This window comes from Acipenser ruthenus, chromosome 4 (genome assembly GCF_902713425.1).
Source record: "Acipenser ruthenus chromosome 4, fAciRut3.2 maternal haplotype, whole genome shotgun sequence".
Lineage (NCBI taxonomy): Eukaryota > Metazoa > Chordata > Actinopteri > Acipenseriformes > Acipenseridae > Acipenser > Acipenser ruthenus.
Window position 1 is genome coordinate 5,688,533 of NC_081192.1, and position 13,811 is coordinate 5,702,343.

The following is a 13,811-nucleotide window of genomic DNA, read 5'->3' on the forward strand; positions in this document are numbered from 1 at the left end:
ATTCCTTCGGTTATGGTCAAGAAAGGACCCGGAAGGACCCTTGTTGTGAAACGTATTGTGAGTGTTTTGTTTGTTTGTTGTTGTTAGTAGACAGCTAAACACGTCCGGAGCTATATTAGCACTACAGCACTTACCCAGGAATGGTGACTGTGTTTGTATATTGTGGATGTACTAACTGTGTTTATTATTTGGGACTGCAACCCGTTATTATTAAACAGTGCAATGCACATTGCCGTGTATTGCCTGAGATTATTGTTTGAGGTCATCAGACCTGGATTATAAATAAAGCACCCTTTCTGATTGGATTATCACTGTCTTCCTTGCACACTGCATCACTCCTACACCTGTACCCTGTGAACCACTTTGCCACAATATTTTATTTATGTATTTTATCTTAGTTTTTTCAATTGGTTTGGGACAGTTAATTTTGTACTGTTTTCCCACCAGAGTAGATTCACTTGTACGTTAATGAGGCACAGGTGTCGGGCCTCCAGTGAGCGTATGACTGGGAGACACATCTCACTTGTTTCTCGAGTCAGCTCTTAATAGTCTATTGAGGCCTGACGTTACCTGATCATGCTAAGGCTAACTGAAGCTTTTACCTTTTGCATGTTGTTGTTTTAGAATGTTCTTATTTATAAGTAAGGTAGGATAGAAACAACAATGAGGAATCCTTACTGTAGTAGTTTAATATGTTGTTTTGATGACTTAGTAAAGGTACAGTCGACAACCAATTTCCAAATATCCGAATAATGCACATGTTATAATCAACAAGTATCTATGTATTGAGAACACTTTATTAGGCGGACTGTCCACAAAAGCCTTCAAATACAACTGAAATAAAACTGAAAAAATGCGTGTGCATATTGTTTCATGTATTGAAAAAACTTTATTGTTAAGAAAGCCAAAAAATGTACTCTTTGTGAAAGTCTTCAGATACAACTGAAAACATGCCGCTGCTAATAATGTAATATATACAAGGGGTGTGAGGCTCCAAACAGGGCATTGGGGTGATTATTCAATCAATGAATATTTCATTGAGGCTCGCTAAATAAAAGCCATGGCAATCAATAGTCGAATAATTGATTAATTGTTCTGTTTGTAAGCGGTGCCCTTTCCTCAGAGCCATATCTTAGTTGTACTTTACTGCACATGAAAGATTCCATAGGGCTCTTTAAATAAGAGCATTATTCTCACTTGTAAGTCTCGTGGTTAATAGCCACGGTACTGCACGATAATCAAGGTTTTATTGCAATTAGAAACTGGTAACAGTGGTTTTATTATTATGATAACAATGTTAAATCTCTAATTTTAAAGGTGTATTTACCATTTTGTTGTGAGGCAAGCTTTTAAAGGTGAAATAAACAAACAAAAAAATCTGTAACTTACATTAAAAACGCTTTTAAGAAATTACTATTTTTGGGACTATTAAGTACTAGACAGAAAAATACATTTAAAAAGTGCTTAAAATATGCAAGTGTTATTTTGAAGATACCTTACCAACTGATTTTTGTGGTAACTAGAACGTGAATTTGGAATTCAAATATGAAATGAGTAAGATTTTGTTACAGGCGCCACCTTGCACGTAGACAGTGCCACCAATTCTGAAGAAGATTTGAAAACATTCTTTGTCAGAATTTGTCTTTTGTTCTCTTTTTTCTAGAAAAGAATGGGAAGAATTATTTTTAAACAGTAATTACCTGGCTAGAATCCGACAGAAAGGGCTTAATGGCCAGCTGAGGAGCAGCAGGTACCGCAGTGTTTGCTGGAAGGTAAGAAAGGAATTAATAGGAAAATGTTTTACTGTGCTGTGAGACGTGTGTATTAAAAGAAACTATACTTCCATGACGTGATTCTTTTTTGTATTGGTTGTCAGCACAGCCAAACTAGCAACAAAGGTACATGACTTGTTTATGTAAATATATTGCAGGCTGTCTTTGTGAAGTGGTTGCAGTTTAACTTTTTTCTTTTTTTTTTTTTAATGAATGAATGTAATTGGAAAAAGTAAAGGTTGAGGCCAATCAGTGGGACAGAAAATTGTGTTTCAGATGTACTATTATTTACAAAAATAAACTGTTATGTTTTTACATTTTGTTTTAATGTTTTCTGATCCACTTGCTTATTCTGAAACAAATATAAATTGCAACACAAATAATATTACAATAAAATAGCATGTATCTAACCTATTGGGGGGGGGGGGGGGGGGATAGATTAAATCAATGCTAATGCCTAATAAGAATAAGACGAAAATGATTTATATGGTAACAGTATCCTGGGAGACAGTCAGCTTGTTTTAGGAAAGGGAGATCGTGTCTAACTAACCTGCTTGATTTTTTTGAGGATGCAACATCGACAATGGATAATTGCAAAGCATATGACATGGTTTATTTAGATTTCCAGGAAGCTTTTGACAAATTCCTGCATAAAAGATTAATTCTCAAACTGAATGCAGTAGGGATTCAAGGAAATGCATGCACATGGATTAGGAAGTGGTTAACCTGTAGAAAACAGAAAGTACTGATTAGAGGAGAAACCTCAAAATGGAAAGAGGTAACCAGTGGAGTATCACAGGGATCAGTATTAGGTCATCTGCTCTTCCTAATCTACATTAATGACTTGGATTCTGGTATAGTAAGCAAACTTGTTAAATGTGCAGACGACACAAAAATAGGAGGAGTGGCATTGCAGCAGCAAAGGTCATTCAAAATGCTCGGATATATTGTGAAAAGTGTTGAATTTAAATCAAGGGAAGTAATGTTAAAACATTACAATGCATTAGTAAGACCTCATCTAGAATACTGTGTTCAGTTCTGGTCACCTCACTACAAAAGGATATCAATTAGTCAAATTTATTTTGTACAGCGCCTTTCATGCCAAGGCATCCCAAAGCGCTTCACATTACAAATAAATATACCATAAATATAGGATATTGCTGCTCTAGAAAGAGTGCAAAGAAGAGTCACCAGAATTATTCCTGGTTTAAAAGGCATGTCATATGCAGACAGGCTAAAAGAACTGAATCTATTCAGTCTTGAACAAAGAAGACTATGTGGCGATCTGATTCAAGCATTCAAAATCCTAAAAGGTATTGGCAATGTCGACCCAGGGGACTTTTTCGACCTGAAAAAAGAAACAAGGACCAGGGGTCACAAATGGAGATCAGATAAAGGGGCATTCAGAACAGAAAATAGGAGGTACTTTTTTACACAGAGAATTGTGGGAGTCTGGAACCAACTCCGCAGTAATGTTGTTGAAGCTGAAACCCTGGGATCCTTCAAGAAGCTGCTTGATGAGATTCTGGGATTAATAAAATACTAACAACCAAACGAGCAAGTTGGGCCTAATGGCTTCCTCTCGTTTGTTACCTTTCTTATGTTCTTATGAAAGAAGGCCTATCTCAACAGCATAGGTGTCTGGAGTTAATCCTAATGTATTAACGTCACTTATATTAACTGTAAGTATAAGTTTCCTACAGTATACTGGTTGGCTCTTTTCCTTTAACCAGATTTAAGCCCACATTTCATATCTAATGGGGGGTACATTATATGGTGCACATCTTCTCAAATGTATCAGATTAATTACTAGCTTATAGGCAGCTTGCTTAGTAAGCAACTTTAACAGGGTAAAACTGCTGCTCATGCCTGGAGAAGAGCGTTTCTAGACCCCCCTCCCCATCAATACTTTTCTAAGCAGGGGTGGGGGCATACTTAGGGTGGAGGCTTAGATACTCAGGCATGTTATTTTAGGATCAAAGTGTTTTGTGGTTTTTAGTACTTTTTTGAAGCTAAGGCCAGACCTCAAAAGTCAGTCATGCACATCTGAAGCACAAACTTAAATTATCTGTATATAGCAAATATATTAACAGTAGTACATTTTACTCCATAATATAAACCATAAGCACAGTATTCATTTCACATATACAAATCTAATCATTGGGTAATTAGCCTTAAATAAATTAATTTGGAAGAGTTAATAGAAACAGGATATTTTACTTGTATTCAATTAGCATTTGTAAGCACTTATAAAAGATCATGGTGGCATTCTTAAGTTCTATGTAGGTTATACAGGTCTTTAAAGCTAGGCTGTGAGTTCCAGTTTACTGCTGGTATTTAACCCCCAGAATAAATTATTGCAATTTCTCAGTGAAGGATCTGTGTTTATACAAAAATAAAAAAATAAAAATTTTATTTTGAAGCTGTTCCTGAGTATCTTCATTCGTGTGATTTATGATAAGTTAATATGTTGTTTGTAGGGTGTCTCTAATTTTGTAAGAAATTTGTTTTAATGTAATTTATAAAATAATTAAAAAAGTACTTAACTTTGATGTCGCATTCGGTATATATTTGATTCAATTTTTCCCAAGCAACAAGCAGTAAAGCAAGAAAAGAAAGCAAAGCCCTTTGCATGGCTGAGGAACAGGCCTTCACTGCCTTGCATCCTGGTCGGCATGCCCTTGAACAATACCTTGGAACCTGTGTATTCTCTGTGATTGCCAGCTGGTCTGTGGAGGATATTCAATATTTGAGAAAGATCATTTTAATTACTTGATGATTTATGCACCATCTGTGAGGGAGTATGATTTCTCACTTCACAATAACTATATTTTAAATGAATGCAATTTCAAGTTTAAAAAATTCAGATTAAACTTAAATCTTTTGAAGCTTGTGTATTTTCGCACATCTGGTTGATTAGGTTTTTGTTGTTGTTTTTGTTAATTTGTGCCTGAATGATAACAAGCAGCAGTGCATTATGAAATCCATTTAAAGGTTTTGCCTACTTTGAGACCAGAAAGTCCTTTGTTTTCTATTATCATCTCTCGCATTCTTTCGAGATAAATTACTATGCACTCTGGATGACCACCTTGTGAAGATCTGTCTGTGACTGGGATAGTAGTTTGCTATCTGTTGCTGTACTCAGACTGAATTAGCCATCTAAGGTACTCAGGGTTCTCCCCAGGAATTCTGTACAGCCGGGCAGCAGAACATTATAGCCGGGAGCACTTTTAATGGAAAAATAAACTTGCCTTACCATAAATATATAATACGACAAAGAATTTGAATAGTGTGTTGTCTTTCGTTGACTATCTAGTTGCACTTTTTAATGTTCTACATTTTCTTTTTCATTACTGTTTTTTAATATGGTAAATTACCGTGCTTATTTAGGCACTCTACGATTTGACTGGGGAAAGATAACATAGGGTTATTGAACCCCCAATATCTCTTACAAGCACCCGGGTACATATTGTTACGATATCACAACAAAAGGAATATGCTTTTTTTTTTTGGTGCATATGTATAGCTATTATGTACTATATATCACCTTACAGTACAGTAATATGATAAATGTAATACCCCAAAATAATATTAATATTTTTTTAATAAAGTAGCGGTGCAAATATAGTATTAGGCGGTGGATTGCGCAGATCGTCGGCTTATTTTGACCTGCATTCATTGTCACTATTTTTGCCTTGAAAATAATTTGGGTTTTTTTAGCAGTCATTCTTAATGTTTTAGCCTCTCAAAGTGCTTAACACAGAAAACCCGCCCCTTCAAGTGAGCTAGTCTGCTAGAAGCGCAATCAATCCTTATTGTTAAAGGCACAGTAGCATCTGCAAGACGGGCAGGTTTTTTCAGCCGGGAGGCGACAGCCACTTTGCCGGGCGACCCGTCTGGCTGAAAAGGCCTGGGGAGAACCCTGGTACTGTATGTAGTCTACATACAGTTGGTTGCATCCCAATTACAGAAAAGGTTTATCAATTGTATCTGAAACTATGATGGATGACAATATACTTTTTAGCTAGGTGTCACTATGTATACAATCACCAGCTGTCATTTTACAGAAGAGGAACTTGTAAATTCTTGCAAATCAGCTGCTGTTTCTTCAACAGCTCATAAAACAAAGGATTTGTGATGCTGTCTTTATATTTTTACTGTTTGTGATACTCCCCTTGGAAAATCTAACAGTACCTTTCACTGACATTTGACCTGACATGGCTTCCATATTCCGGATAAATCGTCACACTTTGATATGGCTTTGTATTCGGTACATATTTTATTACATTTTTCCAAAACTGAAGTTCAATCGTAGGTTTCGCACAAGAGTTTTTGTTTATAAGTTTGTAAAACAGCAAGAGGGACAGACAGTTAACTGTGAGCTGGGGAAAGTATTTCTAAAACATATAAATGTGTGCAAATGACAGTGTCTTGTATTTATTACATTGGAACCACATAACATTTCATACAAATTTTAAAATTCTACTTTGCCTACAGAAGTTTGGTGTCACTGCCTAGTATATGTCCGACCTTCTGAACACACCCACTCTCTTTGGTCCTCCTGCTAAGGCTTACTGGTTGGATATAGGTGGTTCATTCCTTTCATTTATTGGATGTAATGTGTGGCGCCTATCACACCTTACTGTTTGCTTCAGAGGTTTCCCCTGATGGTTTATAGCCGCGTCTGATTGCATACACACTGCTTAGCAGTTGTCTTTCAGGAGGTTTGCCATAAAGGATGCAAGTAGCCCCAGCTGCAGCCAGACACTGGGATACATGTAGTAATTTCATGCCCCTTACAAACAAACGTCTTTAATTCTGCCCTTACTGTAAGCTATTAGATTGTCACTCAGGGGGCTTGAATGCACCACCTGATTTATTATGAGAAGAAGCACCTTTTGAATTCATCCAAAAAAAAAATATTATTTGGGGAGTGTTCCTAATGAAGTGACCAGGATCTATAGGTGAAAGACGATATCAGAAAAGTTGACACCCAAGCGAAAGCTTAAAAGATATGCAATCTATGATCTATCTTCTACATGCACAGATTAATCCATTATACTAAACCAGTGGTACTCAACTCTGGCCCTTGAGATCCAGTCCAGGTCTTTATTCCAAGCAGGTCCTAAATTAGTTAATTGCCTCTTAACAGCTTCAGTTGGATTGGATTGGATCTTGAGGGCCAGAGTTGAGTACCACTGTACTAAACGATATAACCCCTGAAAAAATATAATATTTTATTTCTTAAGATCTAAGTGTGCAGATCTAAGAAATTTTAGTTTTGCACAGAAAGGAGACCCTTATGTGCATCTAAAAGTATATTAATACTTGCCAATGTGTCATTTCCAATGTATTATTGGAAACATACATTTTTCTTTAATGACTGGGAACCAGAATAATGTGTCAGATTGCTATGTTATAGCCCGCTGAATTGTTATATTTACAGGTAGTGGGGCAGTTATGGATGAAAACCCTTGTTTGGTAGACTTTAACACCCTTATTTAAGTCCAGGTATTCTTATAATTCAGCAACAATATTGCATGTTGAGAGTTTCCACTAGTTAAAACAATTTGCCATACTATACCTGTCAAGTCATTATAAGCAGTCAATGTACTTTTCTCCTAACTACAGAACTACTTTCATCATGCTCTCAGCCTGTTTTTCACTTTATTGCATTTAAAAGACACATGTTAGTTCCACACTTAAAATATGTATTCAGTAATTTGAACAATTGGACTAAACTAAGGATTTTTAGCCCACTATTTAGGAATTTTTTGGGCATACATTATAGATTGCACCGCTGACCTGGTGGTCTGCCAGCTCCCAGGTGGTCCGTGGAAAGATTACATAATTACAGAAAGGAAGTGGCAGCATAGTTTAGATCCCATTGCAAACCCCAAATTTGAGACCTTAAAAACAGCTACAGAAGCAGGAAGAAAATGCCTACATAGAGGATATATCCAAGTTAAAATAATTTTGGAGTGTCTAAAATGTATTCTTTACTGAATAGGGAATCTTTGTGCATTGCTCTCAAGTGCACTCAACATAGCAGCTTGTAAAGTAAGGAATAACACACGACAAGGCATGTGTTGTGTTGTGTTGCATTAACATGCAACCGTAGTTGGGTTGGAGGCATGAAGCGAAGCAGTATGTTAATGTAACACAACACACAAGCCCTGGAGTGTGTTATTCCACTTACAAAACTGAGAAAATGATGCAATCATTTTTTTCCTTTTTTTTTTTTTTAAAAGAACAATTTTATTATATATCCTTCCATTTTGGAGAAAGAAATAGTCCCTCAAACAAGGTTTTATTTGTTATGAACATTAACCTGGAGGTTTTCAACGTTTTCATTTCTTGTAATTAATTAAAATGAAGGAAGTCTCCGTGCTGGTCTCAATTGCTCCGTAAACAGAGCTGACATAACCCGCAATGTTAACCTTGTTAGTGACCAAGCATTTAAAAACGCCAATCATGTATTTTTGTTGATAATGAAAAGATACAGAAAAGGAGGCAAAGATAAAGTTCACTATCCACGCATTACTACCACTGACCTGGAGTAGCTAATACAAAAATACATTATTGGATTTTTTAATGCTTGGTCACTAACAGGCTTACATTGCGGTTTATGTCAGCACTGTTTACAGAGCGATTGAGACCAGCACGGAGACTAACATAACAAAGCTCAGAGTTCTCCCCAGGTCTTTTCAGCTGGGGAGGTGCCCAACTAAGTGGATGTCGCCTCCCATCTTCCAGATGCTTCTGTGCCTTTAACGATAAGGATTGATTGCGCTGCTGGCAGACTAGATCACTTGCGCATGCTAGGTGAAAAAAACCATACGACAGCTGTGTTGCTGTGATACGTCTTGACACTACATTTAACCAATCAGAGACTGCTAAAAGAAATAACCGATTTATTTTCAAAGCAAAAATAGTGACGATGATTGTGGAAATTACCAACCCGAAATGGATGATGAAAAAGAAAATGTAGATAATGAAAAGAGCAGCCTGATAGCACCGTGTAACAATTTTTTTTTTTTTTTTTTGGTTCCTGGGTAGTGTTATTTCCTAATTGCTTATGCCTCAAAAGTATAGAAAATGGCTATTATTCCCCACAAACTTTGCTTTTGTGACCAGGACAGTGATATTTTGAAATTTACCTATTTTCCAGAACATTCCAGATAGATTCAGTGCTGAGTAAACTTGGAGTAACTTCTAGAACTTTCTAGAACTTTCCAGTAATATAAATAGTAGTATAAATACAGGGGCCTTAAGCCCACCAGTTCAGTTTAGTTCCAGCTGCCTAAGTGGATACATATCTGCATTTTTCTGAGATGGCATCAAGGTCATAGGAGACTTCAAAATGGTGGCATTCCTGATGGGTCTCCAAGGCGGTTTTACCAAGTTTCCCTGCTATCTTTGCCTTTGGGACAGCAGGGACACCAAGGCGCACTACCACAGGCGGGACTGGCCACAGCGGACCGAGTTCTCTGTGGGGAGGAACAACGTCAAGTGGGAGCCACTGGTGGACCCCCGGAAGGTGCTGATGCCACCACTGCACATCAAATTGGGCCTTATGAAACAAGTTGTCAGAGCTCTAGATAAGGAGTCGGCAGCCTTCAAGTACCTTCAAGACTTCTTCCCTAAGCTGTCTGAGGCAAAGGTCAAAGCCGGTGTCTTCGTCGGACCACAGATAAAGAAGATCCTGGAGTGCAATGAATTCCCCAAGAAGCTCACTAGTAAGGAGAAAGCGGCTTGGAACAGCTTTGTCGCAGTGGTTCGGGGCTTCCTGGGCAATCACAAGGCCGAAAACTATGTGGAGCTGGTTGAGACTCTGGTGAAGAGCTACGGCACAATGGGCTGTAGGATGTCCCTCAAAGTCCATATCCTTGATGCTCATCTTGATAAATTCAAGGAGAACATGGGAGCGTACTCGGAGGAGCAAGGCGAGCGCTTCCACCAGGATATACTGGACTTTGAACGCCGCTACCAAGGACAGTATAACGAGAACATGATGGGAGACTTAATTTGGGGGCTGATTCGTGAAAATGATTTACAGTATAATCGTAAATCTCGAAAAACTACTCACTTCTAAATCTTTTGTAGTCATTTTTGTATTACTTTAGTATAAATGCATGTTAATTTGGATTCATATGTTGTTTTTTTCTGACTTTATGTGAACGAAAAGACACAAATTCGCCCGTTTTCTCATTGGAAATAGGTAAATTTCAAAATATCACTGTCCTGGTCAGAAAAGCAAAGTTTGTGGGGAATAATAGCCATTTTCTATACTTTTGAGGCATAAGCAATTAGGAAATAACACTTACAACCCAGGAACAAAAATTGTGTTACATAGTGTAGTCAACGAAGAGCAACTTGTAGAATGAACGTTCAGCATCCAAACATTCGATTTTCTAAATAAAGATGATACTATAGCTTAAGATTTGTGGCTCCGACTGTGCTGGTACCTCATGGATATAACTTCACGGATTATTAATTCACATCAGTCAATTTCTTATGTAATTATCCATTTCAAAATAAAACTATCCTTTTTTTCCTCTGGGTAAATTAATTTTAATGAAAAGTAAACTAGAACCGTTCTTTAAAACTCCAATCTTAAACTAACTTTGCTCACAGAAACAGGCCCACCCATCGCATTAAAACAAAAAAAAGGCGTCTATGGTTATTCTTAATAGTATATTGATTTTCTAATGTGCTTATTTTTCAGTAAGCTATACTGTTTATTGTGTGGTCCACCAAGGGGAAAAAAAAAAATTCAGATGGTCCGCAAACAAAAAAAGTTTGAGAACCACTGAAATATATCGTGTTTCATGATCACCAGGACCTTCCTGTACAGCATGTGTATGTGTGCTGTTTTGTTTGGTCAATTTAGCCATTTCAGTTCAAGCTTTCAGGTTAGTTTGTTCCTTCTTTGTTGTTAATTGCTATTGCTGTTGGTTTTTTGTATGATTTTATGTTTCGTTGGAGATTTGAGTTTTTACTGTGCAGTTGAGCTGCAGCAATTATAGTCTCTATAGTATTACTTTAACAACTAAAAAGCTAAACATCTGAGATCCCTGTGGTTAAATATATAATTTTTGTAACTGTTGACAGCTTTATCTTGATGTTCTTCCTGAAGACAAAAGCCAGTGGATAAATAAGACAGTGGAGTTGAGAGCCCAGTATGATAGGATAAAACAAACTGTAAGTATCAAAATATTTATTCATAGAAAAATATTTATAGTTGTATTTATGTCTAATATTAACATTTTTTCCCCCTGAAAGCATATAATCAACCCTCGAAAGGCTGCTGGAAAGCATGACTTGGTTGTGAACAATCCACTGTCTCAGGATGAGGGGGTGAGTTTCAGTTGTTGTTTTTTTCTTCTGACCCTGGTAATCTGAAACCTCAGCTCATTGAAAAGTATATAATGTCTAATGTCATATGTGTGTTACTGTACATTTTTTGTTTTTAAACAGACTTTACAATGATCTAAGAAACCCCTATGTTATGGTCAGTATCAGAAAGAATAATCTCCAGTATCTGCAGGGCAAGTTGTTACAATTCTGTAATTGTGCTTAATGCAATTAAGATAGATTGAGCCATGCAGGCAAAACAGATAGTACTTTTAAATGGGTGGTCCAGCCTTGCATTTGAATCAAGTGCATCCATTGTAAAATCGAAGTGAATGCAAAGGACAGGTGACATTCTGGAGACACTTGATTTAAAAATGCAATACAATGTTAATATACAGTAAAAGATTCAGATGTTCAGAATAGTTATGGCTGTCGCAGTAGCTGCAAACGAGTCAGACGTCTTGGTTGAAATGTACTAAACAATCGCAATGCTAGTTGCGACTTTATAGGGAATGCTTTGCGGCTGCAGTTTTTGTTTGCAGTTCAAGCGTAGATGAATATGTAGTTATGGGCGTTTCTGCATAAATTCTCAAAAAGGGGGCGAGGGTTCCTAAATATTATAACAAGATGGACGAAAGCTGCAGGCAATGCGACACTTAAAATTACATCTGTTTGTTAAGAACTTTTGAAAGCATGTTTTAAACAGTCGCAATTGTTGCTGGCATTTCCCAGTCCGCTTTTTCTCGTGTGTTGCCAGTTGTGCTCAATGCATTTTTGAGGCGACCAGCCAAATACCTATTTTTCCCTAAAAGGAGGGTGTAATTACAAGCCTTGAAGACAAATTTCTATTACATGTTTCCCCAACATGTTGGGAAATAGACTGCACACATGTGCCATTAACCCCTCAAGCTCATTCTGAAAATCTGTATAGAAATAGGAAACACACCTATTCTATTAATGTGCAGGTGGTTTGTAATTGCACAATTTAGTCCTGCACCCCTGACTAACTTAAATAAAAACGGACAGTATACATTTGGCTTATAGGCTACTAATGATAATGCAAATTAGTGGTATAATGCAAAATGTGTTGCTGGTCCATTGAAATTCGTATTAACGAGATGTGACTGTCCTCCTGTAAGTATCATAACTTGTCAGTGCGGCACCATGATCTATTTTGTGTTAATTGTCTAGGCTGCCAAGATGATGATGATATTATTATTATTATTATTATTATTATTATTTTTATTATTATTATTAATAATAATAATAATATGAATAATAATAATAATAATAATAATAATAATAATAATAATAATTAAAGAAAGCTAAAATAATTTAGTTTCAATTTAAAATAATCTTATTCGCATTGTACACCAATCCAGAGTCCTGCGCTGGTCCCACTTCTGACCCTGACCCGCCACTACACGACCCGACCCAAACCCACAACCCGCTGCAACATCGACTTCTTACCCCGTGAGCTGACCCGACCCGCTGTAATGAGACCTGCAACCTGACCCAAACCCGCATTCTCTCACATTCACAGACAGATATATCTACCATTTTCCACAGATTGAGTTTATACAACAGGCTATACAGCATGGTAACGTTCTTTAGTGGTCTGCATATATTTTAACATTGTAACATTAGCTATCTGTACTTACATTATTATAAAATACCTGTCTATTCCTTTCGTGCCACCAGTTGAAAGGGAGCTACACCTGTGCTTTCGCAGAGATGTACCAGTTCTGTGGCTGTCTTTCACAAAAACATAATGACAGGTTTATCCACTACATGGTATAAACCTGCACTATCTTTTGTTTCACCTCGTCCACAGAATTTTTTTAATATCACCAAGCAGACAAAAATATAAAAAGATCTTGCGACGTATCAAACAAGTGGAAAAACAAATCAAGAACACTGCTTAGTCAGCTGACTCCTCCCTAATCGCCTCCTGCTTTAGTGCAGGAAATACCGGTACATTTACACTCTAATGCATTATTTGGGAAAGGGTTACAGGCGAGTACGCTGAAAGGACAGAAATTGTTTTTGGTGATTCAAATTCAGACCCGAAAATTACATTTTTTGACCCACAACCGAAATGCAAACCGCAAAAAAGTTCACATTCCACCCGGAACCCGAGGCACGGGCACCGACCCGATGCAGCACTCTACACCAATGTGTACAGTGCAGCAGCATGATTTGTTTTGTGTTACCATACCGGTAGCCTATAGGCTAAAGTAAATAGAAAGTGCGCTAGGTGCTCATAATGTCGGACAAACATATCCGGTTTAGTGAGGGGCTACTGTATGATTTATGAAAAAACACAATTTTTTATTTGGGGATGAAGGTGGGGGCCCCACTATAGAATCTGATGGGATTAAACTGGTAAAATAAAGACGGAACAGAATGCATTGTACAGATGACGTTTACATTTAACAAAAACAATGTTATTTTGATTCTTGCACCCTTGCATGTATAGGCGTTATCCTTCGGGCACCCTCTGCTGCAGCAAACCACAACTCGACTCCCTCAATTTATTTGAACAATGTTGCCCGAATCCCGCAATGTTAGAGATCTCGCTAAGAAGACGCAACAAATATTTAAATGAGTATACTGCAGCGGTCTTCATTAACATATTTTCTCTTAGTACATATGACAAAATATATACTTTGATAAGCGTCT

The 13,811-nt window shown here is 37.2% G+C and overlaps 1 protein-coding gene across 1 annotated transcript in view; it reads left to right on the forward strand.

The window, feature by feature from the left end:
* tbc1d5 (TBC1 domain family, member 5) overlaps nt 1-13,811 on the forward strand; it is a 204,127-nt gene that overhangs the window by 93,845 nt on the left and 96,471 nt on the right. Inside the window, exons 6-8 of the mRNA XM_034000144.3 lie at nt 1,664-1,772; nt 10,887-10,976; nt 11,058-11,132. Coding sequence (XP_033856035.2) covers nt 1,664-1,772; nt 10,887-10,976; nt 11,058-11,132 — 274 coding nt within the window. The remainder of the gene's footprint in view (nt 1-1,663; nt 1,773-10,886; nt 10,977-11,057; nt 11,133-13,811) is intronic.